Consider the following 22,972-nt stretch of genomic DNA (forward strand, 5'->3'; position numbering starts at 1 on the left):
CCTGTTCCAGGACTGCGATAGAGCATCTATCCCTGTCAGGTTTCCTGCCGGGTTTAGGGAGTAGAAGGCTTTGACCTTTGTATTCCCCTTGTCCGCAAACAGGTCTATTTCTGGTTGTCCCCAGCGATCGCACAGGCTGCTGAACACTTCTTCGTTGAGTTCCCAGTCCGTTGCGGTTATTCTTCTTCTGCTGAGAAAGTCCGCCACCTGGTTGCTGGTGCCCTCCAGATGTACTGCTGAGATTGAGAGGACCTCTCTTTCTGCCCATCTGAAGATCTGCTCTGCTAAGTCCTGTAGTGCCGGGTGTTTTGGTCCGCCCTGATGGCGGAGAAAGGCTACTGTGGTATTGTCCGAAAATATCTTGACGTGCTTGTTCTTCACCCGAGGCCAGGCAACGAGTAGTACCTTCCAGACCGCAAGTAGCTCTCTGAAGTTGGAGGACCTGTTTGCTGTCCTCCCGACTCCATCGCTTCTGATAGTACTCTCCTCCGATGTGTCCCCCCCAGCAATACAGACTTGCGTCCGTGGTTACTACGATCTCTGGGGACTGAATCCAGGAGACACTGGTTTTAGGTTTCTTGGGACGGTCCACCACAGCAGCGACCTTCTGACCTGGGGAATTAATTGTATCTTCTTGTCTAGTGAGCCTTGCCTTCTGTCCCAGGACGCTAGGACTGCCTGTTGTAGTCTGCAGGAGTGGAACTGACTCCATCTGACACAGGAGATACACAAAGTCATCAGCCCCAGAATCCTCATTGCGTCTCTGATCGACACCCAGTTCTTTGAGAACTGGCGGATCTTCTTTGGTATGCTGGTCTGCTTTTCTTCTGGAAGATAGGACATTCTTCTTTCCGAATCCAGCATGACCCCTAAAAATGTTATTCTGGGCTTCGGTATAAGATCTGATTTTGACCAATTTATTATCCAACCCAACCTTTGCAGTGTGGCAATCGAGGACTGACCGTCGACTCTGAGCTGGGCTGCTGAATCTGCTACGATCAAGAAGTCGTCTAAGTACGGGACCACAGTGATGTTTTGGGCTCTTAGGTAGGCCACAACCTCTACCATTACCTTCGTGAAAACTCTTGGGGCTGATGCTAGGCCGAAGGGGAGACAGCGAAACTGGTAGTGGTGAACCCTGCCTTCCTTTTCGACCGCAAATCTGAGATATTTTTGGGTGGATGGGGACATGGTAATATGCGCTTTTTAGATCTAACGTGCACATTACCACCGCTTCTCCCAGGAGCAGAATCGTGGATCTTATTGATTCCATCTTGAAGCGTTTGTATGATACCCACTTGTTTAAGAGCTTGAGATTTATTATGGTCCTGGTCTCCCCCGACGGTTTTTTTTATCGCTAAGAGGCTCGAGTAGTGTCCCCTTCCCTCTTCTTGCATGGGAACTGGTATGATTGCCTCCATTTCTAGGAGGTCCTGGATATCTAACCACATAGGGGAGGTCAGACAGAGTCGAGAGCTGGTCACTAGGAACCTGTTCGAGGGTAGGGATTTGAATTCTAACTTGTATCCTTGAGAAATTACTTGCAGTACCCAGGGGCTGGTGTTATCCTCTCGCCATTCTTCCCTGAACCTGAGCAGTCGCCCCCCTACACTGGTGGCGTCATTTCTTCCGGGAGAAGATGGTATCTCTGCTCCTATTTCTACCCACACCCCCTTTGGGGTAGCTCCATCGACCTGACTTCCCCTTCCCTCTGTAGTCCGTTCTCTGGTTGTAACGGGGTTTACGAAAGGGCTGATACCTCTTACGTTTCTCTTCAGGGAACCCCTTTTTTTCATCTGACGCCTTCTCTAAGATATCGTCAAGCACAGGTCCGAAGACTCTACCTCCCGAGAAGGGAATTGAGCAGTTTATTCTTTGACTGCATGTCACCCGACCAACTTTTAAGCCAGATAGCTCTTCTGGCTGTGTTGGACAATGATTGGGTTCTGGCCGTAAATCTAACGGACTCTGCTGAGGCATCAGCCAAAAACCCCATGGCTAATTTTAGCAAGGGAAGGGATTTTAGAAGTTTCCCTCGGAGTTCTGTCTGACAAATGCTCCTCTAAATCATCTATCCATAGATGCATGGAACGTGCCACTAATGTCACGGCTATATTTGTCTTTATGACTGCCGCTGAACTTTCCCAGGCTCTCTTCAAGAGCCCATCTGCCTTCCGATCTAGGGGCTCCTTTAAACTTGAGGAGTCTTCGAACGGAATGGCTGTCTTTTTTGATACCCTCGCTACTGGGATATCGATTTTAGGGACCTCTTCCCAGACCTTGACCTCTTCTGGGTCAAACGGCAGGCGAAGCCTGAAGTCTCGGGGGATAGTCAATTTTTTCTCTGCTTCCTCCCATTCATCCAATATCATGGCCCGTATATGGGTATTTACTGGGAAGACCATTGAGGTCTGGGAGCGCAGCCCCCCGAACAGCTCATCTTGTATTGAGAGGGTTGTCGGGGGTTCCTCTATCTGCATAGTCTGCCGGACTGCCCCTAATAGCTCATCCGTATCGCCAGATGCAAAGAGATACTTTCTTCCCCTTTCCGGGTGCTCTCTGATCTCCTCCTCCTCCTCTGCCTCTGATTCGGACAGGATGTCCTCAGAAGACGTGCCCGACTCCCTCTGCCTCTTTCTGGATGCCTGAGGGTTCACCTGCGGGGGTTGGGACATGGCTCCGGATACCGAGGCCTGTACTTCCTAATTATTGCCCTCATGTTCAACATGAGCGTAGCCTGTTCTTCCCCCATTATGCGCTTTGTACATGCGTCGCAGAGGGTCTTTTGCCATGTGTCCTTTAGCTTCTTAGAGCAGAGTGGACACTTCTTATCCTTCTTCCTTTCTGAGGTGGAGATTCCCCCCTGGAACACAAAGTACGTGTTCTGTGGGGTCTGTCTTACTGGGACCCTGCCATGACCTCATATGAGGCTACTCACGTGACCCTGGCTCTCCGCTCCTGTCTCCATCTGGTCCTCCATCCTTGATAGATAAGGTTCCTTGTGGCTGTCTGCTGCGGAGACACCAAAACGTGTAAGTGGCTGGGAGGTGGTATCCGGTTCTTACACCGCAGGGCCCTGCATACTGCTGTCTCTCTCTCCTGCCACACTGCTGATTCGCTCCACCGCCCAGAGTCTGCCCCCTCTCAGAGATGGTGCCGGCACTTCCTGAATGCCGGGCTGTCGCCTTTAATGACGCAACCGGAAGTGACGTCCGGGTCGGAAGTCCCGCCTGTCCTGGATGACGCGCGTGCCCTGCTGGTATGGGCGGAAGTAGCACGCTTTGGTCCCAGGCATGGCGCTGCTACAGCTCCCTACAGCGGGAAGGGGGAGAGGTGCGGCGATCCTCTGCCGGGGTCCGCTTGTGGGGCACGTGGAGTCCGTAGAGGCGGCCCCGGTACCAACATTGTTGGTGGCAGTGGCGTCCGGGGTCGAGAGCCTCCGTCGGGAGGAAGCGACCCCTTCTCCAGGAGCAGCGCTACACTGGAGGGGCTGAGGGACCCTGTGCCGGGTTTCAGCTTGCAGAGTTTCCCAGGTAGGAAGGGAAAGGCTGTGCCCCCGATCCTGACTCTTTGCGCAGAACGGCTGGATCTTCCTCTCGTTGTTCCTATCCGCAGTGGGACAGGAAAAAAAAATGTGGGATGGTAGGAGGAGGGTCCTTTTAAACTCTCGTGGTTTCCTGTCCCACTGCGGATGAGAAGGACGTCCTCCAAGTGTGCTGTCAGGTGGTGACCTGGAAATAAAGATTATTATTATAATTATTATTACTGAGCCATGCAGACAAGGATGGGAATAAGGAGCCATGCAGACAAGGGTGGGAATAAGGAGCCGTGCATACAACGATGTTAATAAGGAGCCATGCATACAACGATGGGGATAAGGAGCCATGCAGACAAGGATGGGGATAAGGAGCCATGCAGACAAGGATGGGGATAAGGAGCCATGCAGACAAGGATGGGGATGAGGAGCCATGCAGATAAGGATGGGGGATAAGTAGCCATGCAGACAAGGATGGGGATAAGGAGCCATGCAGACAAGGATGGGGATAAGGTGCCATGCAGACAAGGATGGGGATAAGGTGCCATGCAGACAAGGGTGGGAATAAGGAGCCATGCAGACAAGGATGAGAATAAGGAGCCATGCAGACAAGGGTGGGAATAAGGAGCTGTGCATATGATGTTAATAAGGAGCCATGCATATAACGATGGGGATAAGGAGCCATGCAGACAAGGATGGGGATAAGGAGCCATGCAGACAAGGATGGGGGATAAGGACTCGTGCAGACAAGGATGGGGATAAGGAGCCACGCAGACAAGGATGGGGGATAAGGAGCCACGCAGACAAGGATGGGGGATAAGGAGCCATGCAGACAAGGATGGGGGATAAGGAGCCATGCAGACAAAGATGGGGGATAAGGAGCCATGCAGACAAGGATGGGGGATAAGGAGCCATGCAGACAAGGATGGGGGATAAGGAGCCATGCAGACAAGGATGGGGGATAAGGAGCTATGCAGACAAGGATGGAAATAAGGGGCTATGCAGACAAGGATGGGGATGAGGGGACAATATATACCCAGCTTATACTTGAGTCAATAAGTTTTTCCAGTTTTTTTGTGGCAAAATTAGGTGCCTCGGCTTATACGCGAGTATATACGGTACATAAAAACAGAAAATACTTGAAATCTTAAAGTAAAAACTTTATTTTCACAGAATTCTTTACAATTGGATCGTGGGTTATAAACAGTATAGACTTAATGAATGGAAATACACTAAATAGAGAAAAAATGACCACAAAATCTGACCAAAGATTTCCTAATAAATTTTAAGATGAGAGGAAGGGACACTCACGTTTATATACAAGGTGCTGTACACAGAGCCTGTACAGGTCTTTTTTCTTAACTGCAAAAACAGCCCGAAGAAAACTAGAATTGTATATAATATTAAATGTCATCTTGGCATGGCTCAGTTACTCAAGGCTGTGAAGTAAAGCAGAAGTGATGGAAAATCTTTATTATGCAAGGCTGAATCCTTCATAATGGTCAATTGCCTGGATCAGTTTTTCTCGTAGAGTCTCTTTATTGGTATATTTGGGGAGATCCAAAAGATTGAAGCATGTGTGGGCGACTGGTAGGAAACCGTCTCCTCCCCCTGTTGGCTGGATTATAAGTTTCAAACTCTTCATTCCAAGAATGGGTATGCGGTCACTGCCGGTCAGAAACACTGTAAAAAAGAAAAAAAGTGACTTGTGAGGACATGGTGGAAAGGAATGAATTCTGCATTCTGGTAAACTAATGCTTACCTTTATATGCCATTAACACGTGAGAAGATAACTCTTGGAAAAGCCGTGATCCCCATGAATACTATGCTTACATGTCCTACACTTGTCACACAGACATACGGTACATTATGTGAAACTTAACTGCATTACTGGACTGAGTTTAGTTAAAAAGTACGGTAGTTGTCTCCTATTACCCATTTTTAGCCTGATATTTTACAATTTGAATTTGATAATACATCAAAGTTTGCTTTACTTTACCCAGATCCAGAGCTTTCACTCCGCTGCTGCTCCGGTCTCAGTTGATCAACTGAAATGGTGTGGTCACATCGACAGCACTGCAAACAATCACTGGGCTCAGCTGATGCAGGCGATACAAACCATTGAGCTCACTTATAGGCTGAATCACTGTAGACGTGACTTCACTGCTGCAGCTGACTAACACAGATCGGGGCAAGGGTGGACAGGCAGTGCTTGACCGGGAAGAGCGTGTAACTCGTCTTCCCAGGAACTTAAAAGTCAGCATGCAACCCAATCAAAAGTTTTCATACCTTGTATGTGTAGGGAAGGTGACCTGACAGACGGACTGACTGGTCAGGTTTCAAAGGGGTATGCACTTGTCAGGCAGGATGTCAGTTATGACAGAAGGGAAAACAGCTAGGAAAGTGTAGGTGACGTGCAGTACCTGGAATTGACATTAGAGGGCAGGGAGGAGTGTGAGCATAGGACTTGACATCAGCTTAGGGCTAAGAAACCGTTGGTCATGGGGGGGCGGGGTTACAGGGAACCGGGAAAGCTATAAATTTGACAGGAGGGTTCCAGAAGATTCCAGTCCCCAGGGGGAGCTCAAGTGACGAGGACACTGGGACAGTTGCTGCAGTGTGAGGAAAAACCTAACCAGGGGACTGAGGAGAAAGGAAGTCAGGGAGGTGGTCCTGACACGAAGTACCGCAGTACAGACGAGGCCCCGGGGAAACACATACCGAGTTGAAGACGATACCTGACCAGAAAAATTACCGTTGGTGTACGGGCCTAAGGCGGCCACAGTGACCGAGCTGACAGGAACTTCGTTAAGCGAAAATTTACGTCCCTGGTGATAAGTACGGTGTGTGTGTGTAACGGGGCCTGGACACAGGAGGGCCGTGAAGAGAATTTGCAGTGTATCTTGAGGGCAGTCAGTCGGACAGCGGGAAATAAACTTGGACCTGTTGCACCCGAAATCTGCCTCCATCTTTTGTCTGTGCGTCACTGCGTGGTATACAGAGCGACCACACCCCCCAGCCCGGCCTACCAACCCTACACTTGGCGTAGTCGGCAGGATCAACGCCGCTAATACAGTATCTTCCTAGGCAGGCCTGCCTCTAAGGAATGGAATCGGACTTGGACTGCACTGTTTGGATTATAAACACCTGTGGATTACAAATTACCAACCTGTGAATTACAAATTGGCGTATCTGCGTTGCCAGCAGAGGATTCAGGGCGGTACCAGGTTTGGAGCAAGATGGCGGTGCTGCTTCAGCACAGAGGAGAGGTCCGGGTATTGCAGTCGCTCTGAATGGATTGGGACCCCCTCCTACGTACCCCTGGGGACAGCGATATGTACCAGGAGACCGACGCTCCCACATACTGGACCCTGGCAGGTGGGTGGAAAGGCCTTCCGTCGCCCCACCCAGCAGAGGGAGTGGCACTGAGGAAAAGATTGACTGCGGGTGGCGAGGCATCGGCCGCCTGTAGTGGCGATGGCGGTGGGAGGTCGAGCTTCGCCAGAAGATCTATACCTCGGAGTCACGAGCAGCCAGTCTGATCTCGGGTGGAGGAGCGGAGCCATGGCGGATCCCACAGGAGCAGCCGTCAAAGATACCAACAGAGAGCCTCTCCGCGGAACCTGAGCCTGGGGGCCAGCCCCACCGGACGGTGGAGTGAAGAGCGGAGACTGCAGGAGCAGCCACGGAAAGATGTGACGGAGACCGCGGCGCCGGGGAAGGTGAGCGTTCCCCCGACCCTACCAGCGGCCCCCACCACTTAGCCGCAGCATGCGGCCTCCTGTGATCCCGAAAGTCTGGCCAAGGAAACCCCCACTGTCTACGTGGAGCTGAGTGGGGTCTCCACTCCTAGCCCCGAGCCACCTCGCCCGGTGTCGCCAGTGCGGAGCCTGTATCCAGAAGACGCTGTTGCGTTCCCCTTGCAAGTGGCGACATTCTCCCCGAAACCGGTCATTACTCGGGTTATGCCGGCTCCGGCTGAAGCTCCGGATGCAGTTCACCCTGCGGCCACGGCCATGCCGGCGTTGGAACTGGCTGCGGCCTATTTGTCAGGCCCTGTGGCCCAACCTTTGGAAAACCTGACTGCCCCTACCCGCCACAGCGGCTGCTGGGCCGCTGACATCATCCGCCGCCTCTGCCCTGTTTTCACCCCTGGCTAAATCCCGCCCACTGGACTCCCAGGCTTACACTGGACTCCCGGGCTTACACCGGACCCACGGTTTGGGTCGCAGAGGTTGGGAAGAAGGCGGCGGCCAGGGAGCAGGAAGTATGGAACCTGCTCCATGCAAAGGGGGAGGCTGGCATGGCGGCTACATGATTCTTGAGACGGCTCGTGTACACCAATATACCAAAAGGATATGGGTTCATACGTGATCTGACTACCGGCCAGAAAGTTTATATCAACGTGGCCTCTATTCGCCACGGCCAGGCTCTACACGAGGGGGACTTGGTGTCCTACTATAAGGAGTACTGCCCCCGCGGCTATTATGCGGTAGCCGTGCTCGCCGAACCAGAGGACTGCGAGCCCCCGTAGCAAAGGCTCATAGGACACTTCCTACATCCTGGGAGCTCCACGGCTGTGGGGCCCCTCGCTGCCGGCCACCAGGAAGTGGCTTGAACTTTTGAGACTTCATTGCACCATTGTGCAGATTACTAGGACAGTTTGCGTCCAAGTTAATGAAAAAAGTTTAATATAAAAGTTGAAGTTTTTGTTCTATTAAGCCTGGCAAAGCGGGGATGTAATGAGAAAGGAAGTGTCCATGTCAAAGGAAGGGAGAGTAAAATCTGTTATGTTTTATTGTTTTTGTTGTGTAATGGTTTTAAAGCAATAGGAAAGAAAAAAAAATATAAAAAAAGGGGTACTCATGCTGGTATAAAGTTGTTTTGAAGTATACTAGGCATGAGAAAATGCAACAGGTCCGGGTAAGGGAAAGTCTGTGTGACCGAAGGAAACGTGAGACCGAAGGGGTCTATAAGTTGAGAAGGTCTGGGAGACAGAGACGCCGACCATGACTGGTAACCAAGAGAGAGAGAGAGATGGAAGATGTGAAGCAGTAGTCCCAGGTCAGGTCCCCAACACCACGGACACCCCAGAAAGAGGAAGGAGGTTGCTGGCAATGATCTGGTAGGGGGAAGATGATTTTCGGGGACGACAATAGACAAAGGAAGGGGGAGTGTAGGGAAGGTGACCAGACGGACGGACTGACTGGTCAGGTTTCAAAGGGGCATGCACTTATCAGGCAGGATGTCAGTTATGACAGAAGGGAAAACAGCTAGGAAAGTGTAGGTGACATGCAGTACCTGGAATTGACATTAGATGGCAGGGAGGGGTGTGAGCATAGGACTTGACATCAGCTTAGGGCTAAGAAACCGTTGGTCATGGGGGCGGAGTTACAGGGAACCTGGAAAGCTATAAATTTGACAGGAGGGTTCCAGAAGATTCCAGTCCCCAGGGGGAGCTCAAGTGATGAGGACACTGTGACAGTTGCTGCACTGTGAGGAAAAACCTAACCAGGGGACTGAGGAGAAAGGAAGTCAGGGGGGTGGTCCTGACATGAAGTACTGCAGTACAGACGAGGCCCCGGGGAAACACATACCGAGTTGAAGACGATACCTGACCAGAAAAATTACTGTTGGTGTACGGGCCTAAGGTGGCCACAGTGACCGAGCTGACAGGAACGTCATTAAGCGAAAAGGAACGGTACATGTATTTACGTCCCTGGTGATAAGTATGGTGTGTGTGTGTAATGGGGCCTGGACACAGAGGGCCGTGAAGAGAATTTACATTGTATCTTGAGGGCCGTCAGTTGGACGGCGGGAAATAAACTTGGACCTGTTGCACCCGAAATCTGCCTCCATCTTTTGTCTGTGCGTCACTGCGTGGTATACAGAGGGACCACCTCCCCAGAGCCCGGCCTACCAACCCTACATATGCAATGTGTATAGTAAATAAAATATATATGTATATATATATTTTTTTACGGTTTTATCATCTTCTGACAAATATGCGATGGGATCTCTTATGATTCCCAGACCACAAACCAAGAAATATTCCTTCTGTTGTAATCTTGGTTGAATGCCGCTGCATTTGGTCATACTACAATCATAAGAACAAATATCCATTTGTAAACCTTCAACGACAAAGGTCATATTGGCAGTAAGGCCAGGAAGAATTTCCTTTGTTTTTGCATCGCAGCATTCAGAACCCATGACATTTATATTTTTCCACTGATGTAGCTGTATGAGGACCCGCTTTTGTTTGCAAAACAAAATAACTAGGATAATGTGGTGATAATACTGGCTTTTAATTACCATAAAATAACTATCTTGGTGGCATAAATTATGCTCAATTTATGACAAACCGTTGCATCACAATAACAAAAAACAAATGGGAACATTAAAGCATACTTACATAAAAACTGCTTTTTCTTTTCAAGTGGCAGCTCATGGAAAACCTCCCAAAACATTTTCATAGTAGGGTGGTCTGCCCAAAACTCCCCTTTATATTCAGTATGCTACAAAAGACAAAAGTTGAAATAAAGCACTAGCATGCACTCACCATATTCTCTATTAGAGATGCATTTGTGTATACTTTTCATCATTGTCTTGCCATATTTTCCTCCCCTTCTTCCAAGAGCCATAACTTTTCATTTTTTTTGCTAACATAGCAGTATGAGGGCTTGTTTTCTTCTTGTGGGCAGAGTTGTAGTTTTGAAATTGGATGGGGGGGGATGGTGCAATTCCTACACGTTTTACAGGATATTTCTGTTCAACCCCTTTAACTGTCAGCTGCACCAAAATACTTTCACCATTATTTGCGCGCACCTCTCTGATACGTGTAGTCAACGCTGAGATGCACTAAGGGTTGTGGGGGTGGTCGACCAACCTAGGAAGCTACCAATTTTATATTCCTATTTTGTAAGTGTTCTATGTTCATTTATATCTAGATGGTATTTCCATGCCTGACATTTATACTTCATTATATTATACTTGTACATGGATATCTGGATGTCGATGTCAGGGAATTTTTCACATTTTAATGGTTTTTCTGGAGCTTTGATATGTGGTTTCTTACTAAATCTATTCACTTACAGATGTGCACATTGTTTAATGGATTGCTTTATGCTCTCTCCCCATTCTCTATTGCCATATAGATGTCTTTACTGATGTAGAACCCTGTAGAACCCTTATTTATGTACTTTATATATCTTGGCTGTGCAACTCTTTCGCTTTTATATTATCTAATTGGAGGTGTCTGATAATATTATTGTACTTACACCTACTACATATTGGGATAGGAACTTGGAAATGGCAATACCCCTTTAATCCTCCAAGATGTTTGAAACAGGCTTTCTCCCAAGTTCTTTCAAAAACTGTGCACAAATACCTAGAAGAATTGTTGCGGTATTGAAGATAAAAGGTGAAAACACTGAACATTGACTTGATTTAGATTTCTCTTCTGCTCACTTACTTTGCATCTTGTTAACTTGATAAATAGTAAACTATTAACACTTCTATTTTTATGAATAATTTCAGAATTTCGTTTCAAAACCAACCTAAAACTTTGTATGTACGCACGTAAATTATAAATCTAATGGGTGACTGCTTTGTCATAGTACAGAGATGTGCCTTACTGACAAGATTGCCAGGAGAAAAAGTATCTCTCGGTTATTTGCATAATTTACAATGATACACCACCAGCCAGTAAGTTTTTACCAACCTTCTCCAATTCCTTCCAGTCATAGTTTGTGTTGCCGATGACCATGGACTGCAGCTCATTTGGTTGGAAGAGCTCTAGGACTCGGCCTCCACACACCTTGTGAAAGCCTGCATAAAACGCATTAAATAAGGCAGCCACTGAATGATTGAACGTGTAGTCCACATAGGCATCTACAAATTCTTGCCTGTGAATCAAAACATAGACCGATGAACACAACCGGACAGACCAACGGATATTGTATACTGGCCACTTCTAACTATGGAGAGAGGCCAATGCTTTGTAAGTAGTCAAATCCTAGCAAATTAGCGAGTGTAAGCAATCCTTAGCATCTAATACGATACGATACACTTTATTGGTCCCGAGGGAAATTATGGTATCACAGCAGCGTTACAACAGCATTACAAACAAAACATTACGAACAGCATTACATAGAGTATTTACTAGACACAGATCTTGCACATGACTAACCACAATACGTAACAAGCAAAGGTACACAAGCCTCTGATCATTTCCCTTAGTGCGCCAGCCCTATGTTGTAGCCAGCTTTCACCCTTAGTGAATTGTTATACATCCCCTTCTTGCACCTTAGTAGGATTAGACGGCTGCTGAATGGAGAACATACGTACCCACCGCCCCTTGTACAGTCCACTGCTGTAAGAAAGCAATGAAGGCAGTTACGAGGTATATGAGCCTCAGGTTATGGACATTTCATGATTTTGACAAGGAAAGAGCACGTTAACCGCCTACAAAATGAGATCCATTTATTTTTTTTCAATGAAGACCACCACATTGTCATTTATATAGCCATGGTTTTTGGGTTGCTTTCTAAAACTGCTTTCAAAAGTGACACGTTATTTATTGAAGCAGTTTTTGGGTGGATTCTGTCTGAAGACTGTGACAAGTAACAGCATACGGATGAGCCCCATTGGGAATGGCTGATCCCAGTGCTGACCCACAGTAGAAACCTGCGGCTTAACCATCAGATCCCATAGCCAACGCAAATACGCGTGATCGTTTTACAGTAATTGTCATAATCAATCTTCGATATGCATTTTTTTTCCCTGCAGTCTTGTGGGGGGTTAGACCTTAAAAAGACACCATAAAAAGCCATCTTACTGTATGCAGATTTGATTATAAGCCTTTATTCTCCAAATACTGATTAATTTGTTAAATGGTATCAGCAATCATTGTTCTACAGGCATGCCCAAAGCTTTATATCATTATGCTCCATCAAACTTCGTTGGGATCCAACTGAAAACAGATCCAGCATAGTGACCCGCGGAGGAAAATATCCCTCTGTGTTATGAAAAATGTCCTCTGAAGGAAGTAGAGTAAGAGGATGAGAGAAGGGCGCAATTATAATACTGCCTGCCACTGACAACACACCGGTCATCAAAGAAAGCAAAACATTCAAAATTTAGTCCACCACAAGAAAATAAGGCCGGCACTACTGTGTCAGATATAAAAGGCAAAACCCTCATGCCTTTGCATTAAAAATGTGACGCTCTGGGTAAATCATTGAACTAAACATTCAATATACAAGTACAGGTGCTTCTCACAAAATTAGAATATCAAAAAGTTACATTTCAGTTCAATACAAATCGTGAAACTCATGATATAGAGTCATTACAAACAGTGATCTTATTAAATGGTCTTTCCTCTATATAATAAATATAAAATTGTATTTTTAGTGTATTTTATTTCAGATCCACATAAGGATTTGTACTTGCCTTCAAAACATACAGTGGGGCAAAAAAGTATTTAGTCAGTCAGCAATAGTGCAAGTTCCACCACTTAAAAAGATGAGAGGCGTCTGTAATTTACATCATAGGTAGACCTCAACTATGGGAGACAAACTGAGAAAAAAAAATCCAGAAAATCGCATTGTCTGTTTTTTTTTCATTTTATTTGCATATTATGGTGGAAAATAAGTATTTGGTCAGAAACAAGCAATCAAGATTTCTGGCTCTCACAGACCTGTAACAACTTCTTTAAAGCCCCCGTTACACACTGCGATATCGCTAGCAATATCGCTGTAAAGTCACCGATTTTGTGACGTTGCAGCGATATTACTAGCGATATCGCTGCATGTGATACTTACCTCCGACCGGCTCCCCCGCTGGTTATCGCTGATCGCGCGAGAAGCTGCTGGACCATTCCTCGTTGTCCACTTCCTGCGGCGCTTCCTGCTGTGACGACGAGCAGCGCGTGGAGCCGGGCAGGAGGACGCAGGATCGCCGCGTCTGACAGGTAAGTAGCGATCCCCGTCCCCAGCGATGTCGCTGGTGAGATCTGCGTGAGTGGCAGCTCACTAGCGACCACCTAGCGATGCACCAGCGATCCTGACCACGTCATATCGCTGGTCGGGATTGCTGGTGCATCGCTAGGTGTAACGGTACCCTAAGAGTCTCCTCTTTCCTCCACTCATTACCTGTAGTAATGGCACCTGTTTAAACTTGTTATCAGTATAAAAAGACACCTGTGCACACCCTCAAACAGTCTGACTCCAAACTCCACTATGGTGAAGACCAAAGAGCTGTCAAAGGACACCAGAAACAAAATTGTAGCCCTGCACCAGGCTGGGAAGACTGAATCTGCAATAGCCAAACAGCTTGGAGTGAAGAAATCAACTGTGGGAGCAATAATTAGAAAATGGAAGACATACAAGACCACTGATAATCTCCCTCGATCTGGTGCTCCACGCAAAATCCCACCCCGTGGGGTCAGAATGATCACAAGAACGGTGAGCAAAAATCCCAGAACCACGCGGGGGGGACCTAGTGAATGAACTGCAGAGAGCTGGGACCAATGTAACAAGGCCTACCATAAGTAACACACTACGCCACCATGGACTCAGATCCTGCAGTGCCAGACGTGTCCCACTGCTTAAGCCTGTACATGTCCGGGCCCGTCTGAAGTTTGCTAGAGAGCATTTGGATGATCCAGAGGAGTTTTGGGAGAATGTCCTATGGTCTGATGAAACCAAACTGGAACTGTTTGGTAGAAACACAACTTGTCGTGTTTGGAGGAAAAAGAATACCGAGTTGCATCCATCAAACACCATACCTACTGTAAAGCATGGTGGTGGAAACATCATGCTTTGGGGCTGTTTCTCTGCAAAGGGGCCAGGACGACTGATCCAGGTACATGAAAGAATGAATGGGGCCATGTATCGTGAGATTTTGAGTGCAAACCTCCTTCCATCAGCAAGGGCATTGAAGATGAAACGTGGCTGGGTCTTTCAACATGACAATGATCCAAAGCACACCGCCAGGGCAATGAAGGAGTGGCTTCGTAAGAAGCATTTCAAGGTCCTGGAGTGGCCTAGCCAGTCTCCAGATCTCAACCCTATAGAAAACCTTTGGAGGGAGTTGAAAGTCCGTGTTGCCAAGTGAAAAGCCAAAAACATCACTGCTCTAGAGGAGATCTGCATGGAGGAATGGGCCAACATACCAACAACAGTGTGTGGCAACCTTGTGAAGACTTACAGAAAATGTTTGACCTCTGTCATTGCCAACAAAGGATATATCACAAAGTATTGAGATGAAATTTTGTTTCTGACCAAATACTTATTTTCCACCATAATATGCAAATAAAATGAAAAAAAAACAGACAATGTGATTTTCTGGATTTTTTTTTCTCAGTTTGTCTCCCATAGTTGAGGTCTACCTATGATGTAAATTACAGACGCCTCTCATCTTTTTAAGTGGTGGAATTTGCACTATTGCTGACTGACTAAATACTTTTTTGCCCCACTGTATATATGTTGTATGTTTAACCATTAGAAAATATTTGCAAGCATGTACTTCTCACTAAATTAGAATATCATCAAAAAGTTAATTTCAATTCTTCAATACAAAAAGTGAAACTCATTATATAGAGTCATTACAAACAGTGATCTATTTCACGTGTTTATTTCTGTTACTGTTGATGATTATGGCTTACAGCCAATGAAAACCCAAAAGTCATTATCTCAGTACATTAGAATACTTTATAACACCAGATTGAAAAATGATTTTAAAATCCAAAATATTGGCCAATTGAAATGTATGTTCAGTAAATGCACTCAATACTTGGTCGGGGCTCATTCTGCATCAATTACGGCATCAATGCAGCGTGGCATGGAGGCGATCAGCCTGTGGCACTGCTGAGGTGTTATGGAAGCCCAAGTTGCTTTGATAGCAGCCTTCAGCTCGTCTGCATTGTTGGGTCTGGTGTATCATCTTCCTCTTGACTAGAGTTGAGCGACTTTTGTTTTTTTAGGGTCGAGTTTCGTTTCGTGAAACCCGACTTTTCCAAAAGTCGGGTCGAGCAAGATCGGCCGATTATAGGGAAAAGTCGGTGTCGTCCCGAAACACGAAACCCAATGTAAGTCAATGGGGAATAAAAGTCGGCAGTGAGAGGAGGACAGGAAACACACCTACAGTGCCCATTTGAATGCCAAAAGCATCAATTCTTCTTACTTAAGCTTTTCAACCTTAATTAACTTCATAATACAAGTTACGCACTGAAAAATGGGGGTTATTTGGCTAAAGTTGTGGGGGGGTAGGGCTGGCTCCAGGTTTTCATGTGCCCTCGGCGAAAGAGCACCCCTTTAACACATACCACAACTCATCATGCTCCGATACGGCAGAGAAATAGCGGTATAGTACAATGAAAAATACTTCACTTTTTACATCTCATGACGAGGCCCATCTATTTCTCCATACAGAATCATTGGTCCCATATAATGTTTGAAACAGTATATGATGAGCTCCACATAATGCTACAGTATATGTTGGTCCCCATGGAAGAAGCTCCACTGTCTTATGGGCCCAAATAATGCTCCAAACATAATGGGCCCCATTTCTAATGCTCTAGTGTATAATGGGCCCTGTAAATGCTGCTCCAGTGTCTGATGTCCACCTTTGGAATGTTCCAGTGTATGGTGGGCCCCATCTATCATTCTCCAGAGTATAGTGCTCCCCAAAAATTGCTGTCCCAACATTGACAACAATCAAATAAGTCTCCTCGCTAGGGAATCCCTGTACTAGTCTGGACTCCTCGTCGTCCCCATCTTCCATCTCACTGCACAGTATTTCAACCTTGCAAGTGCTGTGATCCTGAGCAAGCAGGGGGGGCCCACTCGTTGGCGACGGCACTGGCACAGGGCCCCTGATAGTACGGTGGTGTGTCTGATGGCGGGTGGGCCGAACCTGCACTTTCATCTGCAGCTTCCTCTTTGTCACCGTGTAAGATGGAACTGTATATGGGAAGGGTAACCTGAGTTTCATCAGGGTCAGATTCAGGCCGTGTAGCGTGCGAGGGGAATGTAGTGGTCTGGGTCAATGTACCAGCAGATTCATCGAGCAGTGGCTGGGCATCAGTGCACTTGTGTCGCCCCCAGGAGTACGGTCGCCACAGTGGCATTACCTTCCTCCTAGGGAGTGTGATGTCATGCTTGGGAGCAACGAAGGATCTCTCTAGCAGGTTAACTGATTGGGCGGCGTTATTCCCACGAGTCATGACCCTCCAAACAGTACCGTATCCCCGGATAACATGTATGGATAGCGTACACATTCAAAATATATGTCTATACATCAGGAGGCAGGCTCAGACGGTGTTAGGCCCAGTATGGATTGCACGTGATTGCACAAAGGTGAGAAAGGGTACCGTATCCCCGGATAACATGTATGGATAGCGTACACATTCAAAATATATGTCTATACATCAGGAGGCAGGCTCAGACGGTGTCAGGCACAGTATGGATTTGACGGCCTAGACTACACAGCGGAGGAGCAGGGAGAGGTAAAGATTGCAAATGCTGGGGCCCTGCCCAAGCAAGGGGGGCCCATTCGTGGGCGTCGGTACTGGCACTGGGCCCCTCATAGTACGGCGGTGTGTCTGACGGCGGGTGTGCACCACCACCGTCAGAGACACTTGATTGCACTATGAGGGACCCTGTGCCAGTGCCCGCGCCCAAGAGTCGGCCTACCCACCTGTCCAGGGCAACGGCACTCGCACGGTGTCGTGCGCTAGGTGGTGACCCCGGCCATGGGGGGGGAGGCAGCACAGTTAGGGAGTTTTAGAAAGTGGCATATGTTGATGTTGGACATTCAGCTGATGCAAAAGGCGAAATAGGTCAAGTCCCAGGAAGAGGTGGACCAAAGCAAGCCATTTTTCTGTCACCCTATGTGTCATCAGGGGAAGGTGGGACAAAATCCTTGGAAACCCATGCATGGTTCATTTTAATGAAGGTTAGAACATCCACATTTTGGGTTGACAGACGGGTCCTTTTTTCTGTCAGGATTGATCCAGCTGCACTGAAGACTCTTTCCGATAGCACACTTGCAGCTGGGCAAGCGAGCTCCTGTAACGCATATTGTGCCAATTCAGGCCAGGTGTCCAGTTTAGCGGCCCAATAGTCAAAGGGGAATGACCTGTGTGGGAGAACATTGATATGGGAGGAAAAGTAGTTTGTAACCATAGTTGACAACTGCTGTCTCCTGTCACTTTCCATCGATGCAGTATTACCAGTTGTGTGAGCGGTACTTGAAAAATCAGTCCACAACATTGTCATGAAACCCCTGTCTCCAACGCCACTTCTGCTGTGTGCACCATGAACACCTCTGCCAAGCTGCCCCCGGCCCGTGTGAGAACCAACACCGCTGCTGTGTGCTGGGAATGCCTCAAGCAACCGATTTACCAGAGTTGCTTGTTTATTAGCCAATATTAGGTCAAGGTTCTCCTGTGGCATGATGTTTTGTAATTTGCCTTTATAGCGTGGATCCAGGATGCTGGCCAACCAGTAGTCGTCATCGTTCATCATTTTGGCAATGCGGGGGTCCCTTTTTAGGATCTGCAAGGCATAATCTGACATGTGGGCCAATGTTCCCGGTGTCAATGATGCACTGCGAGTGCTGGGTGGAGGAGCACTTTCTGGCAAATCCACATCCCTCCAGTCACGCACACACCCTGTACCAGACCTTGCCACGCCAACATTTTCACTTGCCCCACGAGATGCATCCTCCTCCCCTAAGTAATCATCCCCATCATCCTCCTCCTCCTCTTCTTCCTCCACCTCGTCCAGGAGAGGTCCCTGAGCAGACAATGGCTGAATGTCATCAAGGATTCCCTCCTCCTCATCAACATTGGCTGCAGACGCCTGCTCCTTAAGGTGCGTCAAAGTTTGCATGAGCAGACGCATAAGTGGGATGCTCATGCTCAGGATGGCGTCGTCTGCGCTTACCAGCCGTGTGCATTCCTCAAAACACTGAAGGACTTTACAGAGGTCTTTCAGCTTCGACCACTGCACACCTGTCAACTCCATGTCTGCTCTCAAAGTGCCTGGCCGTGTATCCTCCCACAAATGCATTATGGCCTGCCTCTGCTCGCACAGCCGCTCCACCATGTGCAGGGTGGAGTTCCACCTTGTTGCAATGTCGATAATGAGGCGGTGGTTGGGAAGGTGGAGCAATCGCTGCAGCTTCTGCATACGAACGGAGTGTACAGGCGACCGGCGGATGTGCGCGCACAGTCTTCGCACCTTCTGGAGCAGGGCTGTTAACTCCGGATAATTTTTGAGGAAGCACTGCACCACCAGGTTCAAGGTGTGAGCCAAGCAAGGTATGTGGCTGAGTTTTGAAAGGGCTATGGCTGCCACAAAATTACGGCCGTTATCACTAACTACCTTGCCTGCCTCAAGATGTACACTGCCCAGCCATGACTCAGTTTGTCGCTTCAAGTACTCTGCCAGCACCTCGGCGGTGTGTCTGTCGCCCAAACACATCATCTGCAACACAGCCTGCTGACGCTTTCCACTAGCTGCTCGATAGGGGGACACCTCGTGTGCAACAGTGGCAGCTGCAGATGGAGTGCTCGTACGACTGCGCTCTGTGGACGAGCTTTCGCTTCTGGAGGAGGAGGAGGAGGGTCGAACGCCTACAGCCAACTGTTTTCCTATACCGTGGGTAGGCAGCACTGTCCCACCACCGCTGTCCCCTGTGGACCCTGCATCCACCACATTAACCCAGTGCGCAGTGATGGACACGTAACGGCCCTGGCCATGCCGACTGGACCATGCATCAGTTGTGAGGTGCACCTTTCCACTCACTGACTGCTTGAGTGCATGGACAATGCGGTCTTTTACATGATGGTGGAGGGCTGGGATGGCTTTGCGAGAGAAGAAGTGGTTACTGGGTAGGTCATAGCGTGGTACTGCATAGGCCATGAGTTCGCGGAAAGCTGCGCTTTCCACCAACCGATAGGGCATCATCTCAAACGAGATTAGTTTGGCAATGTGGGCGTTCAAACCCAGTGTACGCGGATGAGAGACTGAGTACTTTCTTGACCTACTCATAGTGTCTGGGAGGGTGAGCTGGACTTGAGAGCTGCATATGGTGGAAGTAGCGGTGGACAGGGCGGACTGAGAGAGGGTTGATGATGGTGATGGAGTTGGTGTTCTTTCTGATGGCCTAGATTCAGTATTTCGTTGATATAACAGTGGGATTCCCTGACTGCTGTGGCCTTGCAACGACACCTCAACATTTGCTGCTGTGCTAACCGGTGGGCTTACAGTGGGGGAAACAATGTAGCGTTGTTGACTACCTTCTTTGTGATCAGTTGCACATGTGGCACTTGAGGTTTGGTGTTGTGTCCACGCTTGCAAGTGCATGCTGGTTAAATGTCTAAGCATGCAACTGGTATTCAAATTTTTCAGATTTTTCCCTCGGCTAAAGGTCTTTGCGCACTTCTTACAGATAACCTTGGCCTGATCATGAGGATTTTGTTCAAAAAAGTGCCACACTGCACTCTTCCTACTTTGGCAGACATTTTGCGGCCTAGCACGCTGTGATCTTTTGACCGTCTGGACAAGCTGTCCAGCAACTCTTTTGATTTTTGGAACCTGTCTTTGGAGTGCTCCGGGCCTGCCAGATAACAGCTGTTGCGATGTCGATGTCTGCTGTGGATGCTCCTCCTCATCTGAGCTATTGGAAGCAGCACCCTCTTCCCCCAATGGATGCCAATCTGGGTCAACAACTGGGTCATCCATCACCTCCTCTTCAATGTCATGTGCACCTTCCTCTGTGTCACCGTGTATGGTGGTATAGTGTGCGGGAAGGGGCACCTGAGTCTCATCAGGGTCAGAATCTGGCTCTGTACACTGCGAGGACAATGTAGTGCTCTGAGTGAATGTACCAGCAGAATCATCTATCAGCGGCTGTGCATCAGTGCACTCCATGTCAGATTCATCTTGGCCTGGGTAATTCACCATTTCACTTGATAATCCAGGCATGGTATGTGAAAACAGCTCCATGGAGTAATCAGTAGTATGGCCTGCGTCATCCTTCAATCTTGGTTGGGGTGAAGGACACAAGGAAAGGTGTGGTTCATGAACATGAGCCTCCAATGACGACAGTGCTTTTACTTTTTACAACTTCAGAAGAGGAGGCGATAGAGATGGAGGCTGAGTCAGCAATGTAAGACAAAACTTTTTCCTGATGCTCTGGCTTTAAAAGCGGTTTGCCAAGTCCTAGAAAACTAAGCCTTCGAAGCCTTATGGAGCCAGACGATGACGCAGGCTCAACACCTCCTGCATTCGGTCCTATTTTGCTCTTGCCACTACCATCAGATCCAACACCATCATTACCAGCTGCCAACCCCCGCCCAATTCCACGGCCTCTTCCACCAGCCTTCCTCATTTTTTGTAGAAATGTAGACAAAATCTAACAAACTATATAGTAATGTAAAACAAGGTGTCTATAGGACAGGGGAGATTTTGAATTTCTGCAGACACTAGTGGACACTGGACACTTTTGGATTGTGTGAGGCCCACTGAATATCAGAGCGCTATGTCACAGGCTCGATGGCACAGGTGTGAAAAAAGTGACTACAGGATAAGGGAGATTTTGAATTTCTGCAGACACTTGTGGACACTGGACACTTTTGGATTGTGTGAGGCCCACTGAATATCAGAGCGCTATGTCACAGGCTCGATGGCACAGGTGTGAAAAAAGTGACTACAGGATAAGGGAGATTTTGAATTTCTGCAGACACTTGTGGACACTGGACACTTTTGGATTGTGTGAGGCCCACTGAATATCAGAGCGCTATGTCACAGGCTCGATGGCACAGGTGTGAAAAAAGTGACTACAGGATAAGGGAGATTTTGAATTTCTGCAGACACTAGTGGACACTGGACACTTTTGGATTGTGTGAGGCCCACTCACGCTGTATGGTGTGAAAAAATGCACGCTCAGTACCTCAGCAGGACAAAAAAAAAAAATTGGGATTGCTTTTAAAAAAGCAGTTTGCAGAGCAGTGGGTAAACCGCAATGCAGCTGTCAGGAAGCCTTAGAAGGCAGCCTAACAACCAACACCGCTGATCCACCACAATATAGCCTCACCTTGCACTGCACACACAGTGACTGGTGTGTTGTACAGGCAAAATCGCTAGCAGCAGAAGCAGTTTTTTTTTCTTCTTCCCTGCCTAACGCTCTCCCTACAGAATCAGCCACCTCTCCCTATGCTAAGATCGGCAGAAGATGGCGGTCGGCGTGCACGCCCTTTTATAACCCCTGTGACGCCCACCAAAGCAAGCCAATCACTTGCATGCCCTTCTGAAAGATGGTGGTGACCCCTGCCTATGTCATCACGTTGCCCACAGTGTCCGTGGATCCTGATTGGCTGAAAAAGAGCGCAAAACAAACTTTTGAAACGCGACTTTGGCGCGTAAGTCGCCGACCTCATGGCTGACCTCATCCTAGGGTCGGGTTTCGTTTCATGAAACCCGACTTTGCCAAAAGTCGGAGACTTTTGAAATTTTTCGACCCGTTTCGCTCAACTCTACTCTTGACAATACCCCATAGATTCTGTATGGGGTTAAGGTCTGGCGAGTTTGCTGGCCAATCAAGCACAGTGATACTGCTGTTTGTAACCCAGGTATTGGTACTTTTGGCAGTGTGGACAGGTGACAAGTCCTGCTGGAGAAATTTCCATCTCCAAAAAGCTTGTGGGCAGAGGGAAGCATGAAGTGCTCTAAAATTTCCTGGTAGACAGCTGTGCTGACATTGGTCTTGATAAAAACACAGTGGACCTACACCAGCAGATGACATGGCTACCCAAACCATCACTGATTGTGGAAACCAGGGCTGTGGAGTCGATAAGCCAAACCTGCGACTCAGACTCCTCAATTTCCCTTACACCGACTCCCACATATATTGCTTATATTTAAGTGAAAAATTTATTGTAGTACAATGTGAACATCAGACATTTAATCATTTCTATGATCCAATAATCAAGATATTTCGATAGAACATAATATCTATTTATTGGAATACAACTTTAGAACACAAAAAACTGTAATAAATTGTAAATATGTAATACACTGTATACATGTATACGGTACAGACCAAAGTTTGGACACACCTTCTCATTCAAAGAGTTTTCTTTATTTTCATGACTATGAAAACTGTAGATTCATTCTGAAGGCATCAAAACAATGAATTAACACATGTGGAATTATATCATTAAAGTGTGAAACAACTGAAAGTATGTCTTATATTCTATATTCTTCAAAGTAGCCACCTTTTGCTTTGTTTACTGCTTTGCACACTCTTGGCATTCTCTTGATGAGCTTCAAGTGGTAGTCACCAGAAATGGTCTTCCAACAGTCTTGAAGGAGTTCCCAGAGATGCTTAGCACTTGTTGGCCCTTTTGCCTTCACTCTGCAGTCCAGC

The 22,972-nt window shown here is 47.6% G+C and overlaps 1 protein-coding gene across 3 annotated transcripts in view; it reads right to left on the bottom strand.

Annotated features, from left to right (window-relative positions):
- Positions 1–4,674: 4,674 nt before the first annotated feature.
- The window catches only part of HERC4 (HECT and RLD domain containing E3 ubiquitin protein ligase 4), a 192,147-nt gene continuing 173,849 nt past the window's right edge, over positions 4,675–22,972 (bottom strand). For all 3 annotated transcript variants that reach the window (XM_073548139.1, XM_073548137.1, XM_073548138.1), the window contains 3 exons: positions 11,256–11,439; positions 9,948–10,050; positions 4,675–5,218 (listed from right to left, as the gene is read on the bottom strand). In XM_073548139.1, the coding sequence (XP_073404240.1) occupies positions 5,010–5,218; positions 9,948–10,050; positions 11,256–11,439 (496 nt within the window). In that variant the 3' untranslated portion in view covers positions 4,675–5,009. The remainder of the gene's footprint in view (positions 5,219–9,947; positions 10,051–11,255; positions 11,440–22,972) is intronic.

Source organism: Dendrobates tinctorius, unplaced genomic scaffold (assembly GCF_039654945.1).
Source record: "Dendrobates tinctorius isolate UK_male_01 unplaced genomic scaffold, ASM3965494v1 ptg000156l, whole genome shotgun sequence".
Lineage (NCBI taxonomy): Eukaryota > Metazoa > Chordata > Amphibia > Anura > Dendrobatidae > Dendrobates > Dendrobates tinctorius.